Source organism: Lampris incognitus, chromosome 14 (genome assembly GCF_029633865.1).
Source record: "Lampris incognitus isolate fLamInc1 chromosome 14, fLamInc1.hap2, whole genome shotgun sequence".
In the NCBI taxonomy this organism is placed as follows: domain Eukaryota; kingdom Metazoa; phylum Chordata; class Actinopteri; order Lampriformes; family Lampridae; genus Lampris; species Lampris incognitus.
Window position 1 is genome coordinate 48,825,829 of NC_079224.1, and position 20,000 is coordinate 48,845,828.

The 20,000-nt window shown below is 48.4% G+C and overlaps 1 protein-coding gene across 1 annotated transcript in view; it reads right to left on the reverse strand.

The window, feature by feature from the left end:
• Positions 1-14,869, reverse strand: part of saga (S-antigen; retina and pineal gland (arrestin) a) — a 25,549-nt gene extending 10,680 nt beyond the window's left edge. Inside the window, exons 1-11 of the mRNA XM_056292752.1 lie at positions 14,822-14,869; positions 11,356-11,416; positions 10,435-10,479; positions 9,323-9,522; positions 5,904-5,963; positions 5,757-5,824; positions 5,436-5,571; positions 3,491-3,575; positions 2,282-2,354; positions 1,028-1,165; positions 1-48 (exon numbers count right to left, since the gene is read on the reverse strand). The exon at positions 1-48 is cut by the window's left edge and continues 30 nt beyond it. Coding sequence (XP_056148727.1) covers positions 1-48; positions 1,028-1,165; positions 2,282-2,354; positions 3,491-3,575; positions 5,436-5,571; positions 5,757-5,824; positions 5,904-5,963; positions 9,323-9,522; positions 10,435-10,479; positions 11,356-11,416; positions 14,822-14,869 — 962 coding nt within the window. The remainder of the gene's footprint in view (positions 49-1,027; positions 1,166-2,281; positions 2,355-3,490; positions 3,576-5,435; positions 5,572-5,756; positions 5,825-5,903; positions 5,964-9,322; positions 9,523-10,434; positions 10,480-11,355; positions 11,417-14,821) is intronic.
• Between the last annotated feature and the right edge of the window lie 5,131 nt (positions 14,870-20,000).

Consider the following 20,000-nt stretch of genomic DNA (forward strand, 5'->3'; position numbering starts at 1 on the left):
TAGGACACCAGGATCCCCAAGACCTCCTTCAGGACCCCTTCCTTCACACTGACACACAAGAAAGCAAAGTCACAACATCACAAACACTCACTTAAAACATAGTACCACAGTACACACCGGTACACGTAGGAAAACACAACAGTACCTCTAACAGAACTGACATAGTACCACAGTACACATGGTACCTCTAACAGTACTGACATAGTACCGCAGTACACATGGTACCTCTAACAGTACTGACATAGTACCACAGTACACATGGTACCTCTAACAGTACTGACATAGTACCGCAGTACACATGGTACCTCTAACAGTACTGACATGGTACCACAGTACACACCGGTACACGTAGGAAAACACAACAGTACCTCTAAAAGTACTGACCTAGTACCACAGTACACATGGTACCTCTAACAGTGCTGACATAGTACCGCAGTACACATTGTACCTCTAACAGTACTGACATAGTACCACAGTAAACACCGGTACACGTAGGAAAACACAACAGTACCTCTAACAGTACTGACATAGTACCACAGTACACATGGTACCTCTAACAGTACTGACATAGTACCACAGTACATACTAGTACACATGGTACACAGACCTCAGTACCTCTAACAGTACTGACATAGTACCGCAGTACATACTAGTACACATGGTACACAGACCTCAGTACCTCTAACAGTACTGACATAGTACCGCAGTACATACTAGTACACATAGTACACAGACCTCAGTACCTCTAACAGTACTGACATAGTGCCACAGTACATACTAGTACACATGGTACACAGACCTCAGTACCTCTAACAGTACTGACATAGTACCGCAGTACATACTAGTACACATGGTACACAGACCACAGTACCTCTAACAGTACTGACATAGTACCGCAGTACATACTAGTACACATGGTACACAGACCTCAGTACCTCTAACAGTACTGACATAATACCGCAGTACATACTAGTACACATGGTACACAGACCACAGTTCCCGGGCTGCTCAGTGATTGGTTGCTCACATGCTGGATGACGCCAGGTTGGTGTCCTCGTGCTTCAGCTTGCCGTCCAGCGCGATGCCCCGCCTCTCTCTGTTGTTGGCCAATAGCGGGAGGAGGCGGTAGACCTTCTGCAGGCTGGCGCCAGCAGACACTGCATCTCTGAACCAATAGGAGAGCTGCTCTCAGATATGACTGCACAACAGACACAGCACTGGCACCGATAGGTGATAGATCTACACACAGAAACTGAAAACATCACTCTCCTTCTCTTGCTTTCATAATGAGATGCAAATTAGTCTGATAATGGTAGTTAAACTAGTTTGATAATGATATGTAAATTAGTCTGATAGTGATATGTAAATTAATCTGATAATGATATGTAAACTAGTTTGATAGTGATATGTAAAATTGTTTGTTAATGATATGTAAACTAGTTTGATAATATGTAAGCCAGTTTGATAATGATATGTAAATTAGTTTGTTAATGATATTTAAACCAGTTTGATAATGATATGTAAATTATTTTGTTAATGATATGTAAACTAGTTTGATAATGATATGTAAATTATTTGGATAATTATATGTAAACTAGTTTGTTAATGGTATGTAAACTAGTTTGATAATGATATGTAAATTATTTTGATAATTATATGTAAACTAGTTTGATAATGATATGTAAACTAGTTTGATAATGATATGTAAATTATTTTGATACTGATATGTAAACTATTTTGATAATGATATGTAAACCAGTTTGATGATGATATGCAAAGTAGTTTGATAATGATATGTAAACCAGTTTGATAATGATATGTAAGTTTGCCTGATAATGATATGTAAACTAGTTTGATAATGATGTGTAAACTGTTTTGATAATGATATGTAAACTATTTTGATAATGATATGTAAACTAGTTCGATGATGATATGTAAATTATTTTGATAATGATATGTAAACTAGTTTGATAATGATATGTAAATTAGTTTGATAATGGTATGTAAATGTTGCTCGGGTTCATAAAAGACACGTTTCCTGGTCGTCGTCGTGGTGAGTTGTGTGGGATGTTAAGCAGCGGGTGTAATGAAAGTGGCGATGGTTCGAGTCCGGCTGCAGATGGCGTGTGAGCGAATAACTTGAGTTAAAGTGAAGCGGAAGTTGCTCGGGCTTGACGTGCTTCCGCTGTGGGAATGAGGTGCGCGTGGTGATTATGAAGGCGTGTTCTCTGATCTTCACCGAGCCTCTAAATGTTATGTCGCGTGTCGAGCGTTCAATTACCCAGAATCCTCGGTGACCACGGATTTGACGTAGCTGTCATTGGAGTACAGGACCACCGTCGACACCTGGTCCACTGCCATGGAAGTGAGAAGGCCCAGTTAGACACAGAAGAAGAAGAAAGCCGCCTGTTGCGTCATCGTACAGTTGTTGGGTTGCAGTGAGTGTGTCGTCTGCCTGTCACCGTCCTACCGTACAGCAGTAGGATGGTCTTTCCCTTGCCTTGCTCAGGGGCACAGGCAGGAGTATTAACCCTAGCATGCATGTCTTTTTGATGGCGGGAGGAAACCGGACCATCCGGAGGAAACCCACATGCAAACAGCACACAGAAAGGGCCTAGGACGGCCCGGGGTTCGAACCCGGGACCTTCTTGCTGCGAGGCAACAGGACGCACCACTGGGCCGCCACCGTGTACCGTGTGAAACCCATTAGGACTGTCTACATAGTGAGTAAACTTAGTTTAGTCGGCATCAGAGTGACTTCTCCGGTCACACTCATAGTCCCCAGCATGAATAGCTCGACCCTGTCACCCAGAGTGACACCTGGCCGCTCCCATGTTTTCTCCAGGCCTGTAAACACAGCGACCCCTATCCACAGGAACCCTCATTACATGTCAGCTGTTCTCTGGAGGCCTTTCTGGGGCAGCTGGATTTTATGATGAGAGTGTCACAGTTTAATCAGAAGTATTATTATCATCATTATTATTATTATTATTATTGTTTGGGTTTTTTCTCAAATTGTATCCAGCCAATTACCCCACTCCCCGGTCTCTGCTCCACCCTCTCTGCTGATCCAGGAGGGCTGCAGACTACCACATGCCTCCTCCCATACATGCGGAGTCACCAGCCGCTTCTTTTCACCTGACAGTGAGGAGTTTCACCAGGGGGACGTAGCGCGTGGGAGGATCACGGTATTCCCCCAGTTCCCCCTCCCCCCCAAACAGGCGCCCCGACCGACCAGAGGAGGCGCTAGTGCAGCGACCAGGACACATACCCACATCCGGCTTCCCACCCGCAGACACGGCCGATTGTGTCTGTAGGGACGCCTGATCAAGCCGGAAGTAAATGCTATAATGCAATTTAAAATGCAGTTTCTACTGTTTCTATCAAATTGCAACCCCCTCCCCCAAGATCAGGTGGAGGGGTCCTCGGGGTAGATCAAAAATACGCAGGGGGTCCAGGACCCCAAAAAGGTTGAGAACCACTGGCTTACCAGACAGGATGATGTTCCTGATGGTCTTGGTGGAGTGGTTTGTGATGTTGACATGCACATTGATAACTTCTCCATGGTAGTATGTCTGAAAACAGGAAGTGAGGTCAGAGAATGTTTATCTGGATACAGGAAGTGAAGTTATGCTGCAATCCTTGGAACTTGGGATCTTTCCCGTCTTCCGATCTAAATGCCTCCCACCGCTTCTGTTCAGGACAACATGGACGCCTCAGGTTTGTTTGACAAGCTTGTGACTTGCACAAGACCACCTCCACCGTAAGCATGGACGTTATGCCGCGGTCCCTCCGCCGTACAGATAACCTTATAAACGTCCAGGGATAGCTGCTCCAAAACCTGTTATCATGACGTAAAAGCCTGTGCAAAGGGAACTTTGTTCGCCATTAGCCGCGCGCTGCCACGTTGCTGTGACGTCACAGCTAGTCTCCAAACTCGGGCCTGAGCGAGCTTGCCTGAGATTCCGCCTTGGAAATCCAACTTCAATGGCTGTTCCTTTGAACTTTTCCTCGTAGGAAGTGAGGGCAGAGACGTTTTAATGGGCACAGCTGTGACAGCTGGGACAAAACATGCACGGACATGTTTTTCTGCTTCCGGTGTGGGAAGATGGCGGCACGAATTCATGTTTGGATAAGCGGCCTCACCCAGTACCGGTTTGGTACTGGGTGAGGCCGCTTACCCTCCTCTCAGGGTCGCGGGGATGCTGGAGCCTATCCCAGCAGTCACTGGGCGGCAGGCGGGGAGACACCCTGGACAGGCCGCCAGGCCGTCACAGGACCCACACACACACACATTCACACCTAGGGACAATTTAGTACAGCAAGTTCACCTGACCTACATGTCTTTGGACTGTGGGAGGAAACCGGAGCCCCCAGAGGAAACCCACAGAGACACGGGGAGAACATGCAAACGCCACACAGAGGACGACCTGGGACGACCCTCAAGGTTGGACTACCCCGGGGCTCGAACCCAGGACCTTCTTGCTGTGAGGCAACCGCGCTAACCACTGCGCCACCGTGCCGCCGGTGTGGGAAGATGGCGGCACGAATTCACGTTTGCGGCGGCCTCACCCAGTACCGTCCACGCAGTGTCTTTGTCCACGTTAACTTTTGTCTTCGTTTGATGGCTGGGAGAGCTGGCGCTGGATCGGCTGGGACAGCTTGGTCTGCTGCATCTTGAGGGCCCAGGGACCACGGCCCTGCCTGGAGCTGCGACCAAGGAGGTAACACTGAGGGCGGTCTGACAGGATGCAGAAGTGTGGCAGGCTAAGCTAACGGCTAGCCCATGCAGACCGGTAGTTCCGATAACACCGAGGGCGGTCCGGCAAAAGCCTCACCTGGTGCTGACTGTGGTGTTTCTGGTGTTGTCGTGTGGAGTTTGGGGGGGTGTATCGAAGGTGTCTGGCTGGGAGAGCTGGTGTTGGATCGGCTGAGGGAGTCTGGTCTGCTGCGTCCGATGGGCCTAAGGGCCACGGCCCTGCCTGGAGCTGTGCCTGACAGGACGCGGAAGTGGGGCGGGCTAAGCTAACGGCTAGCCCATGCAGACCGGCGGTTCCGACAGTCATCCTGGCTGGCGTTGGTTACCTTGGACAGTCAGCTGGTGTTCTTGAAGTTGTTGTAGTTTTTGGATATGTGTTTTTGTCTTTGTGTTGCACTGCTGTGGGCTGGGGGAAATGGTACGTCGTTTCATTTCATGTACTTCTGTACTTGAAATGAAACGACAAAGTGTTCCTGATTTCTGATCATCTTAAAATTATCTTCACAGTCATATTCAAGTCCATTCTTAAAGGACTGTGAGAGTAAAGCCACAGGGGCTCCAGACAAGGCTGGAGCTTCTGTTCCATGTGTAGCTGACTGGACACTAACAGTAGCAGGGTGGTCGGTTCTATTCCCTATTCCCTAACGCAGACACGTCAAACAGGAAACTGGCCCACCTCCTTCTCCAGACTGGCCTCCACATGAAGAGGTTTATCCGACATGAGGAAGTCCCTGGTGGTCTCAACAGAGGGCGCTGTGTCCTCCGTCTCCGGAGCGTACTGCACCTTGCGGATCATCAGCTTCACTGCGCTCCTAACAGGGAAGAGGAAGAAGAGACACTATTTAAAGATTATAAAGAATAACCAGCAACCACTGGTTAACTTCAAGTCAACTTTCTGAGTTAAAAAAGCACCACCACCACCACCACCACCACCATCATCATCATCATCATCATGACTTCTATTATTTCTACTATTCAGGAGAAACATCTGGCTTACCGTTTGTGGACTTTGGCGTCGTGACTCTCAGCGCTGAAAGCTTTGATTTCAAACTCCACAGCACATTGCTGGATCAGAACAGAACCAAGTCAGAACCATGCCAGAACCGGTCTGACTCATTTTTATCTGCTCAGATGGCTTACTTACCTTGCCGGAGTCACTGGGCGCCGGCTGGAGAGCCACTGAGCAAGGCAGGTTGTCTGGAAACTGAGAGACGGAAAGACGGGGCTTTAGACACACTCCACTAGACAATGTCAGAAGAACGAGGAGGAGCTCAAACCAACATATGTCAACCTGAAGTAAGTGATGTTCACTTTCTACGTGTCCTGATCTGTAAACTGTACATACCAGCAGGTTTTGTAAAGCTGTAGATACCAGCAGGTTCTGTAAAGCTGTAGATACCAGCAGGTTTTGTAAAGCTGTAGATACCAGCAGGTTCTGTAAAGCTGTAGATACCAGCAGGTTCTGTAAAGCTGTAGATACCAGCAGGTTCTGTAAAGCTGTAGATACCAGCAGGTTCTGTAAAGCTGTAGATACCAGCAGGTTTTGTAAGATACCAGCAGGTTCTGTAAAGCTGTACATACCAGCAGGTTCTGTAAAGCTGTAGATACCAGCAGGTTTTGTAAGATACCAGCAGGTTTTGTTAAGCTGTACATACCAGCAGGTTCTGTAAAGCTGTAGATACCAGCAGGTTTTGTTAAGCTGTAGATACCAGCAGGTTCTGTAAAGCTGTAGATACCAGCAGGTTTTGTAAGATACCAGCAGGTTTTGTTAAGCTGTACATACCAGCAGGTTCTGTAAAGCTGTAGATACCAGCAGGTTCTGTAAAGCTGTAGATACCAGCAGGTTCTGTAAAGCTGTAGATACCAGCAGGTTCTGTAAAGCTGTAGATACCAGCAGTTTTTGTTAAGCTGTAGATACCAGCAGGTTCTGTAAAGCTGTAGATACCAGCAGGTTCTGTAAAGCTGTAGATACCAGCAGGTTCTGTAAAGCTGTAGATACCAGCAGGTTTTGTTAAGCTGTAGATACCAGCAGGTTCTGTAAAGCTGTAGATACCAGCAGGTTCTGTAAAGCTGTAGATACCAGCAGGTTCTGTAAAGCTGTAGATACCAGCAGGTTTTGTGTTTGGGTGTAAACTTGTATTTTTTCGTTTTCATACAACAATGATGTTATGACGTGTTTACTCACACACACACATACAAAAACACACAAACACACATACACACATACACATAAACACGCACATACATATATACACATACACACACAAAAACACACACACATATAAACACAAGCACATACACACATACATACATAGTATATACATACACACACAAACACATACATACAAACACAAACACATACATACACACAAAAACACACATACACACACATGCACACAAACACATACACACATACATACATAGTATATACATACACACATACATGCACACACAAACACACACGTACACACACATGCACACAAACACACATACACACTGAAAATGACGCAGAAACGTTGTAGGTCGATAAAGTGAAACCATCGACACCTGGCTGCTTCTCTGAGTTGTTAGTGTGGATGTTAAAGACAACTTCTCTGTTTCACACTTCTCTGTTTCACACTTCTCTGTTTCACACTTCTCTGTTTCAGACTTCTCTGTTTCACACTTCTCTGTTTCACACTTCTCTGTTTCACACTTCTCTGTTTCACATTTCTCTGTTTCACACTTCTCTGTTTCACACTTCTCTGTTTCACACTTCTCTGTTTCACACTTCTCTGTTTCAGACTTCTCTGTTTCAGACTTCTCTGTTTCACACTTCTCTGTTTCACACTTCTCTGTTTCACACTTCTCTGTTTCACACTTCTCTGTTTCAGACTTCTCTGTTTCACACTTCTCTGTTTCACATTTCTCTGTTTCACACTTCTCTGTTTCACACTTCTCTGTTTCACACTTCTCTGTTTCAGACTTCTCTGTTTCAGACTTCTCTGTTTCACACTTCTCTGTTTCACACTTCTCTGTTTCACACTTCTCTGTTTCAGACTTCTCTGTTTCACACTTCTCTGTTTCACACTTCTCTGTTTCACACTTCTCTGTTTCACATTTCTCTGCTTCAGACTTCTCTGTTTCACATTTCTCTGTTTCACATTTCTCTGTTTCAGACTTCTCTGTTTCACATTTCTCTGCTTCAGACTTCTCTGTTTCACATTTCTCTGCTTCAGACTTCTCTGTTTCAGACTTCTCTGCTGCAGACTTTTCTGTTTCACATTTCTCTGCTTCAGACTTCTCTGTTTCACACTTCTCTGTTTCAGACTTCTCTGTTTCAGACTTCTCTGTTTCACACTTCTCTGTTTCACACTTCTCTGTTTCAGACTTCTCTGTTTCACACTTCTCTGTTTCACACTTCTCTGTTTCACACTTCTCTGTTTCACATTTCTCTGCTTCAGACTTCTCTGTTTCAGACTTCTCTGTTTCACATTTCTCTGTTTCACATTTCTCTGCTTCAGACTACCCTGCTGCAGACTTTTCTGTTTCAGACTTTTCTGCTTCAAACTTCCCTGCTTCAGACTTCTCTGCTGCAGACTTTTCTGTTTCAGACTTTTCTGCTTCACACTTCTCTGCTTCACACTTCTCTGCTTCACATTTCTCTGCTTCAGACTTTTCTGCTTCAGACTTCCCTGCTTCAGACTACCCTGCTGCAGACTTTTCATTTTCAGACTTTTCTGCTTCACACTTCTCTGCTTCACACTTCTCTGCTTCACATTTCTCTGCTTCAGACTTTTCTGCTTCAGACTTCCCTGCTTCAGACTTCTCTGCTGCAGACTTTTCTGTTTCAGACTTTTCTGCTTCACACTTCTCTGCTTCACACTTCTCTGATTCACATTTCTCTGCTTCAGACTTTTCTGCTTCAGACTTCCCTGCTTTAGACTTCTCTGCTGCAGACTTTTCTGTTTCAGACTTCCCTGCTTCAGACCTCTCTGCTGCAGACTTTTCTGCTTCACATTTCTCTGCTTCAGACTTTTCTGCTTCAGACTTCCCTGCTTCAGACCTCTCTGCTGCACACTTTTCTGCTTCAGACTTCTCTGCTTCAAATTTCTGTGCTTCAGACTTTTCTGCTTCAGACTTTTCTGCTGCAGACTTTTCTGCTTCAAATTTCTCTGCTTCAGACTTTTCTGCTTCAGACTTCTCTGCTTCAGACTTTTCTGCTTCAGACTTTTCTGCTGCAGACTTCTCTGCTTCAGACTTCTCTGCTTCAGACTTTGCTGCTTCAGACTTCTCTGCTGCAGACTTTCCTGTTTCAGACTTTCCTGCTTCAAATTTCTCTGCTTCAGACTTTTCTGCTGCATACTTCTCTGCTTCAGACTTTTCTGCTTCACACTTTTCTGCTTCAGACTTTGCTGCTTTAGACTTTTCTGCTGTAGACTTTTCTGCTTCAGACTTCTCTGCTTCAGACTTTTCTGCTTCAGACTACACTCCACACTGTGCTCCCACACAACTGGAAGTGGTCACATTATAAGCAACTCTTTGGTTTCTACATGGGTATGAGCTCTGGATGTCAGCCTGCACCTCAAAGAAGAAGGGGTATGCGTTTAGTCCCAGCTTGCGCAGCAGCTTGGCCTGCATCTTGGTGTGGATGCTGTGCTCAGGGTCCTGCAGCGGCGGGTACACCTGCCGGGTGGACAGGTGTAGCTCCCTGCGGAAGGCAATGCCCATCACGTCCATGTCATCTCTGCCATAGCGAAAGGTGCAGGACAGTGTGACGAAGGCTGGAAGAGGGAGAGACACCATGTCAGTGCTGAAGCCTGTCCCTGTGCATCAGGCATGTTCCCCAGGAGGCCCTGGCCTGACCACCACCAGGCCCCCCACCAGACCGATCACAGCCCCCAACCAGACTGAACACTGCCCCCCAACAGACCACAGCCCACCACCAGGCTGACCACAGTCCCCACCAGACCACAGCCCCCCACCAGACTGACCACAGTCCCCCACCAGACAGACCACAGCCCCCCACCAGACTGCTGCCAATTCATATAAGTAAACAGTATATTAGAAATGATTATGATAATGATGTGAAACACTCCAACACTCGACATATGAAGATCATGAGGCATTAGTCTCTCCAGACGAAAGAATGTGGATCTCTGCAGCACCGCTAAGAGAGCAGTAGTTTATCGCAGCTCTAGATCTGATGGCTGTCGTTTGATAGTATGTTTAGGAACGGAACTGAACAAAAGATTTTCCTTTTCTTTTCTGTCTGTTTTCAGAACTGAAGGTACATAGCTTGATAATATCGACTTTGTGAGAGCTTAACCAGCAGCAGCAGGCTGATTGGTCAACGATGGCTCAGCTTTAATGGCTGCTGATTGGTTAGCTTCCCCAGGCCGGCGTGACAGGGATCCTGCACTGCTCTCCTGTAATTCAAGTCTGACTCAGCTATTTCCACGTGTACGTGGGTGGCAGTCACGCAGACAGTATTTCGGTGTAACTGAACAGTGGTGCCATCAAACAGAAAGAGGAAAACAGCGTCTCGGGGTGTGCAGGTGTACCCCCCCAGGCCTCCCATCAACAGGACTTTAACCGGCCCACCTACCCAATGTGTTGTCTTCATGTGCCTCACTTGCTAACAAAGTTAAATATCTCTGGTCCACAGAGATGAATGTCGTTAAATCACCTCTCACCTTTTCTCCCCTTTATTGCCTCAGGGTCAATCAGGATGACGCCATCTAGGGGTGAAAAGAGGGTCAGGTGAATACTTGAGTCACTAGAAATGAAGACACATTACTCTTACATCCAGTTAAATAATATTTTTTGGGGGGGGGGGGTTCCTCCCTTTTCCCCCAATTGTACTTGGCCAATTACCCCAACTCTTACCCCACTCTTCTATGTTCCCCCCCCCTCTGCTGATCCGGGGAGGGCTGCAGACTACCACATGTCTCCTCCCATACATGTGGAGTCACCAGCCGCTTCTTTTCACCTGACAGTGAGGAGTTTCCCCAGGGGGACGTAGCGCGTGGGAGGATCACACTATTCCCCCGGGTCCCCCCTCCCCCCCGACCAGGCGCCCCGACCAGGCGCCCCGACCAGGCGCCCTGACCAGGCGCCCCGACCGACCAGAGGAGGCGCTAGTGCAGCAACCAGGACACATACTCGCATCCGGCTTCCCACCCGCAGCCAATTATGGCTGTAGGGATGCCCGACCAAGCCGGAGGTAACACGGGGATTCGAACTGGCGATCCCTGTGTTGGTAGGCAACGGAATAGACCGCCACGCCACCCGGACGCCCCCCAGTTAAATAATCTGATAGTCTGACTCATGGCTCCATCAGGAAGGTGAAGCTTCACATAAACACCTCCATCAGAAGAGAGTTGTTAGAGCAGTGGTTCTCAGTCAGGTCCTCAGGTACCACCAGGACTGCTGGTGTTCTGTTCCAGCAGGCAGCTCACTGCAGTCACCTGTTTCTCCAGGTCCAAAACCTCCCTGGGTGGAGGCTGAATGGCTGTCGTTACATACAGATGTATGTGCTAGAAAAGAAAAGCGGCGGCACTGGTGGTACCTGAGGACCTGACCGAGCATCCGTGGACCAGAGGATGTGGACTCACCGACAGGATCTACAGAATCAACACGGTCAACAAAGTCCCTTTTGCCCATGTACACTCCCACCTAAGAGAAGAAAACAGGAAGGGATGAGCACAAGCATGGAAATGTGAAAATATCATCACACACACACACACACACACACACACACACACACACGCCTGCGTGAGTCCTGCCCTACACCATCAAAGATGTGGAAACCAACTCAAAACAGAGCGAGGATGTAGTTGATATAGAAGCAGGTGGACACACAGCAGAATGACGTCACTGGTGACTGTCTAGTTGACTGACACCAACAAGACAACCAGTCAGCCGGTCCGGCTCCTGTGTGATCCTACTCGTTTACTTTGTTTTAATTAGTCCCACTCAGTAACACTTACTGATACTTACCAGTCACATTATGATATTTACTAGTCACATTATGATGTTTACTAGTCACATTATGATATTTACTAGTCACATTATGATGTTTACTAGTCACATTATGATGTTTACTAGTCACATTATGATATTTACTAGTCACATTATGATGTTTACTAGTCACATTATGATGTTTAATATTAATGATATTTACTAGTCACATTATGATGTTTACTAGTCACATTATGATGTTTAATATTAATGATATTTACCAGTCACATTATGATGTTTACCAGTCACATTATGATATTTACTAGTCACATTATGATGTTTAATATTAATGATATTTACTAGTCACATTATGATATTTACTAGTCACATTATGATGTTTAATATTAATGATATTTACCAGTCACATTATGATGTTTACCAGTCACATTATGATATTTACTAGTCACATTATGGTGTTTACCAGTCACATTATGATATTTACTAGTCACATTATGATGTTTAGTATTAATGATATTTACCAGTCACATTATGATATTTACTAGTCACATTATGATATTTACTAGTCACATTATGGTGTTTAGTATTAATGATATTTACTAGTCACATTATGATATTTACTAGTCACATTATGATATTTACCAGTCACATTATGATATTTAATAGTAATGATATTTACTAGTCACATTATGATGTTTACTAGTCATATTATGATATTTACCAGTCACATTATGATATTTACCAGTCACATTATGATATTTAATAGTAATGATATTTACTAGTCACATTATGATATTTACCAGTCACATTATGATATTTACTAGTCACATTATGATATTTACCAGTCACATTATGATATTTACTAGTCACATTATGATGTTTAATAGTAATGATATTTCCTAGTCATATTCTGATATTTAGGTTTAGAGTTGACGCATAATGTCAAGCCCCGAAACGAATTCTTCACATCGTTCTGCTCCGCCATCTTTTGTTAACATCCGGCCGGCGAGAATTTGCGTCACTTCCGTTTAGTAAGCCTGATACACCGGGACATAGTGAATCTACCTGAGACCGGGTCGGTAGTAAGCCTGATACACCGGGACATAGTGAATCTACCTGAGACCGGGTCGGTAGTAAGCCTGATACACCGGGACATAGTGAATCTACCTGAGACCGGGTCGGTAGTAAGCCTGATACACCGGGACATAGTGAATCTACCTGAGACCGGGTCGGTAGTAAGCCTGATACACCGGGACATAGTGAATCTACCTGAGACCGGGTCGGTAGTAAGCCTGATACACCGGGACATAGTGAATCTACCTGGGACCGGGTCGGTAGTAAGCCTGATACACCGGGACATAGTGAATCTACCTGAGACCGGGTCGGTAGTATGCCTGATACGCCGGGACATAGTGAATCTACCTGAGACCGGGTCGGTAGTAAGCCTGATACGCCGGGACATAGTGAATCTACCTGAGACCGGGTCGGTAGTAAGCCTGATACGCCGGGACATAGTGAATCTACCTGAGACCGGGTCGGTAGTAAGCCTGATACACCGGGACATAGTGAATCTACCTGAGACCGGGTCGGTAGTAAGCCTGATACGCCGGGACATAGTGAATCTACCTGGGACCGGGTCGGTAGTAAGCCTGATACACCGGGACATAGTGAATCTACCCGAGACCGGGTCGGTAGTAAGCCTGATACGCCGGGACATAGTGAATCTACCTGAGACCGGGTCGGTAGTAAGCCTGATACGCCGGGACATAGTGAATCTACCTGAGACCGGGTCGGTAGTAAGCCTGATACGCCGGGACATAGTGAATCTACCTGAGACCGGGTCGGTAGTAAGCCTGATACGCCGGGACATAGTGAATCTACCTGAGACCGGGTCGGTAGTAAGCCTGATACACCGGGGCATAGTGAATCTACCTGAGACCGGGTCGGTAGTAAGCCTGATACACCGGGACATAGTGAATCTACCCGAGACCGGGTCGGTAGTAAGCCTGATACACCGGGACATAGTGAATCTACCCGAGACCGGGTCGGTAGTAAGCCTGATACACCGGGACATAGTGAATCTACCCGAGACCGGGTCGGTAGTAAGCCTGATACACCGGGACATAGTGAATCTACCTGAGACCGGGTCGGTAGTAAGCCTGATACACCGGGACATAGTGAATCTACCTGAGACCGGGTCGGTAGTATGCCCCCTCACGTGGTTCATATGCCGCCCCACTGAAGACTGAGCCCTGGCGACGGGTGTGTCCCTCGTGACCACCAGAGTGTCGGGCTTGGCTTCAAAACCCCAAGAGAGGCTGTTGAAGGGCACTTATGTTGACAAGAAACGCCCCTTCAGTGGAACTGTCTCGCTCCGAGGCCGCATCCTGTCCAGTGTGGCGACCAGAACGAAGGTGCAGAGGACCACTGTCCCCAGACGGGACTACCTGCCTTACACCCGCTTTGAGAAGAGGCACCAGAACATGTCTGTCCACCTCCCGCCGGCCTTCACAGAGGTCCCAGTGGACACACTGTGACCGTCAGAGGGCGCCGACCCCTCAGCAAAACCGAGGTTCAGCGTCCTCAGAGGGACGAAGGCTGCTGGAGAAGAAGCGGTTTCAGAAGGTTCAGGTGTGCAGGACAGTTTGGGACAAGACAGCCTCTTTCACATGCTTGTTGTGCCGTCCAACAACAAACAAACAAAACAAAAACAACACACTTCCTGTCTCTTCCTTCCTGTTTCCTGTCTCCCCCTTCCTGTTTCCTGTATCTTCCTGTCTCCTCCTTCCTGTTTCCTGTCTCTTCCTTCCTGTTTCCTGTCTCTTCCTGTCTCCTCCTTCCTGTTTCCTGTCTCTTCCTTCCTGTTTCCTGTCTCTTCCTGTCTCCTCCTTCCTGTTTCCTGTCTCTTCCTTCCTGTTTCCTGTCTCTCCCTGTCTCCTCCTTCCTGTTTCCTGTCTCTTCCTTCCTGTTTCCTCCTCACTCTCTCTGCGCTGTTCATGTCCTGAACTACGCCCACACCACACCGTCTGCACGTCATGTGACTGGAGGTGGAGTGGGTCTCCGCGCCGTCACAGACGCCGTCACAGACGCCGTCACACTCACCGACTTGTCCTTGCAAATCTTCTTGAACACCACGTGTTTAGTGCTCATGATGGCGGCCGGTCTCCACTTCCTGCAGGCGGGAGGACACAAGAACACAGCACAGTCAAGCTGACTTTGTTGTCTAACTTTCTGGCTCACACACACACACACACACACACACACACACAGACACACACACACACAGACACACACACAGACACACACACACACACACACACACAGACACACACACACACACACACACACACACACACACACACACACACACAGACCCCTCTGAATCAGCAGTTTCTTCTTTTAACATGTCTTCAGCATGGTGGTCTATTCCGTTGCCTACCAACACGGGGATCACCGGTTCGAATCCCCGTGTTGCCTCCGGCTTGGTCGGGCGTCCCTACAGAGGGAGGGACGCCCACATGTCTACGGGTGGGAAGCCGGATGTGGGTATGTGTCCTGGTCACTGTTCTAGCGCCTCCTTTGGTCGGTCGGGGCGCCTGTTCAGGGGGGAGGGGGAACTGGGGGGAATAGCGTGATCCTCCCACGTGCTACATCCCCCTGGTGAAACTCCTCACTGTCAGGTGAGAAGAAGCGGCTGGTGACTCCACATTTATGGGAGGAGGCAAGTGGTAGTCTGCAGCCCAACCCAGACCACATACTACCTCAACTACAAGGCTCCGAGGCCAGTCTACAACTATCTAGACCACCCAACCCAACCCAGACCACATACTACCTCAAGTACAAGGCTCCGAGGCCAGTCTACAACTATCTAGACCACCCAACCCAACCCAGACCACATACTATCTCAACTACAAGGCTCCGAGGCCAGTCTACAACTATCTAGACCACCCAACCCAACCCAGACCACATACTACCTCAACTACAAGGCTCCGAGGCCAGTCTACAACTATCTAGACCACCCAACCCAACCCAGACCACATACTACCTCAACTACAAGGCTCCGAGGCCAGTCTACAACTATCTAGACCACCCAACCCAACCCAGACCACATACTACCTCAACTACAAGGCTCCGAGGCCAGTCTACAACTATCTAGACCACCCAACCCAACCCAGACCACATACTACCTCAAGTACAAGGCTCCGAGGCCAGTCTACAACTATCTAGACCACCCAACCCAACCCAGACCACATACTACCTCAACTACAAGGCTCCGAGGCCAGTCTACAACTATCTAGACCACCCAACCCAACCCAGACCACATACTACCTCAACTACAAGGCTCCGAGGCCAGTCTACAACTATCTAGACCACCCAACCCAACCCAGACCACATACTACCTCAAGTACAAGGCTCCGAGGCCAGTCTACAACTATCTAGACCACCCAACCCAACCCAGACCACATACTACCTCAAGTCAACTTTACACAAACACAATAAATAAGTCATTACGTTTTCAAACAGAACACACACACACACACACACACACACACACACACACACACACACACACACACACACACACACACACACACACACACACACAGACCCCTCTGAATCAGCAGTTTCTTCTTTTAACATGTCTTCAGCATGATGGTCTATTCCGTTGCCTACCAACACGGGGATCACCGGTTCGAATCCCCGTGTTGCCTCCGGCTTGGTCGGGCGTCCCTACAGAGGGAGGGACGCCCACATGTCTACGGGTGGGAAGCCGGATGTGGGTATGTGTCCTGGTCACTGTTCTAGCGCCTCCTTTGGTCGGTCGGGGCGCCTGTTCAGGGGGGAGGGGGAACTGGGGGGAATAGCGTGGTCCTCCCACGTGCTACATCCCCCTGGTGAAACTCCTCACTGTCAGGTGAGAAGAAGCGGCTGGTGACTCCACATGTATGGGAGGAGGCATGTGGTAGTCTGCAGCCCAACCCAGACCACATACTACCTCAACTACAAGGCTCCGAGGCCAGTCTACAACTATCTAGACCACCCAACCCAACCCAGACCACATACTACCTCAACTACAAGGCTCCGAGGCCAGTCTACAACTATCTAGTCCACCCAACCCAACCCAGACCACATACTACCTCAACTACAAGGCTCCGAGGCCAGTCTACAACTATCTAGACCACCCAACCCAACCCAGACCACATACTACCTCAAGTACAAGGCTCCGAGGCCAGTCTACAACTATCTAGTTCACCCAACCCAACCCAGACCACATACTACCTCAAGTACAAGGCTCCGAGGCCAGTCTACAACTATCTAGTCCACCCAACCCAACCCAGACCACATACTACCTCAACTACAAGGCTCCGAGGCCAGTCTACAACTATCTAGACCACCCAACCCAACCCAGACCACATACTACCTCAACTACAAGGCTCCGAGGCCAGTCTACAACTATCTAGACAACCCAACCCAACCCAGACCACATACTACCTCAAGTACAAGGCTCCGAGGCCAGTCTACAACTATCTAGACCACCCAACCCAACCCAGACCACATACTACCTCAACTACAAGGCTCCGAGGCCAGTCTACAACTATCTAGACCACCCAACCCAACCCAGACCACATACTACCTCAACTACAAGGCTCCGAGGCCAGTCTACAACTATCTAGTCCACCCAACCCAACCCAGACCACATACTACCTCAAGTACAAGGCTCCGAGGCCAGTCTACAACTATCTAGACCACCCAACCCAACCCAGACCACATACTACCTCAACTACAAGGCTCCGAGGCCAGTCTACAACTATCTAGTTCACCCAACCCAACCCAGACCACATACTACCTCAAGTACAAGGCTCCGAGGCCAGTCTACAACTATCTAGTCCACCCAACCCAACCCAGACCACATACTACCTCAAGTACAAGGCTCCGAGGCCAGTCTACAACTATCTAGACCACCCAACCCAACCCAGACCACATACTACCTCAACTACAAGGCTCCGAGGCCAGTCTACAACTATCTAGACCACCCAACCCAACCCAGACCACATACTACCTCAAGTACAAGGCTCCGAGGCCAGTCTACAACTATCTAGACCACCCAACCCAACCCAGACCACATACTACCTCAACTACAAGGCTCCGAGGCCAGTCTACAACTATCTAGACCACCCAACCCAACCCAGACCACATACTACCTCAAGTACAAGGCTCCGAGGCCAGTCTACAACTATCTAGACCACCCAACCCAACCCAGACCACATACTACCTCAACTACAAGGCTCCGAGGCCAGTCTACAACTATCTAGACCACCCAACCCAACCCAGACCACATACTACCTCAAGTACAAGGCTCCGAGGCCAGTCTACAACTATCTAGTTCACCCAACCCAACCCAGACCACATACTACCTCAAGTACAAGGCTCCGAGGCCAGTCTACAACTATCTAGTCCACCCAACCCAACCCAGACCACATACTACCTCAACTACAAGGCTCCGAGGCCAGTCTACAACTATCTAGACCACCCAACCCAACCCAGACCACATACTAACTCAAGTACAAGGCTCCGAGGCCAGTCTACAACTATCTAGACCACCCAACCCAACCCAGACCACATACTACCTCAACTACAAGGCTCCGAGGCCAGTCTACAACTATCTAGACCACCCAACCCAACCCAGACCACATACTACCTCAAGTACAAGGCTCCGAGGCCAGTCTACAACTATCTAGACCACCCAACCCAACCCAGACCACATACTACCTCAACTACAAGGCTCCGAGGCCAGTCTACAACTATCTAGACCACCCAACCCAACCCAGACCACATACTACCTCAAGTACAAGGCTCCGAGGCCAGTCTACAACTATCTAGTTCACCCAACCCAACCCAGACCACATACTACCTCAAGTACAAGGCTCCGAGGCCAGTCTACAACTATCTAGTCCACCCAACCCAACCCAGACCACATACTACCTCAACTACAAGGCTCCGAGGCCAGTCTACAACTATCTAGACCACCCAACCCAACCCAGACCACATACTAACTCAAGTACAAGGCTCCGAGGCCAGTCTACAACTATCTAGACCACCCAACCCAACCCAGACCACATACTACCTCAACTACAAGGCTCCGAGGCCAGTCTACAACTATCTAGACCACCCAACCCAACCCAGACCACATACTACCCCAAGTCAACTTTACACAAACACAATAAATAAGTCATTACGTTTTCAAACAGAACACACACAAACTCTCTCACACACACACACAGACACACACACAGACACACACACAGACACACACACACACACACTGACCTGTGTTGCGGGGAGCTGAGGTGTGTGGACAGCGAGGACGTGTGTAGGACTTCTATAAGTACGACCTGCTGCTCACTAGGGCTTCAGTCCATCTGTCAGCCAATCAGGTGAGCCGGCAAGAACATTCAGCACCCCCCCCACCCCACCCACCCCCCACCAACACACACACGGACACACACGGACACACACGGACACACACGGACAGACACACACACACGTGCAGAGCTCCTGTGAGTGGATGAGTGAGAGGATTGGAGCTGGTTCCCCTGAACTCAGCACAACTCCCTGGGATTAACCAGTGAGAGTAGGAGAGAGGAGGCTGCACATGGACAACGTGTGTCCCGAGTCTGCAAAGTCCACTTCCTGTGTCTACAAAGGCTGAGCTGAAAAGATGCTGTCTCATTTAAAACACAACAAAGATACACACATTTACAAAAATCACCACAACACCCATAAGGAAGTAGCAGAAGGGACAGAACCCTTGCACAGACAACCTGGACTACTCTGTTACCATGGGGGGTGACAAGGAGCGCCCGGTTACCATGGAGACGGGGCTAACAAGGAGTACCCGTTACCATGGAGACAGGGGGATAACAAGGAGTACTTGGTCACCATGGAGACGAGGGGATAACGAGGAGTCCGGCCGAGTTCAGGGTCGTGTCAGGTGGAGAAGGGGTAAGACTGCTGGAGGCTTCACCTCCCAGGAGTCGAATGACAGCAAGTGATTTATTGTTTTGTATAGAAGCAGCCTAACTTCACCGTGTGTCTGTCCTCCATCCTTCTCTCCCTACATGGGTGGAGCGTGAGAGAGGATCGGACCTGTGGCTCCGTCTGATTCTGGATCCTCATGACTCCATGTGTGTGTGGGTACCTCAGAAAGCAGTGGCGGGCGGCCTGGAGGCTCACAGGTGGGACGGTGTGAGAAGCTGCAGCTTGTGTTGCCGTCCCCAGA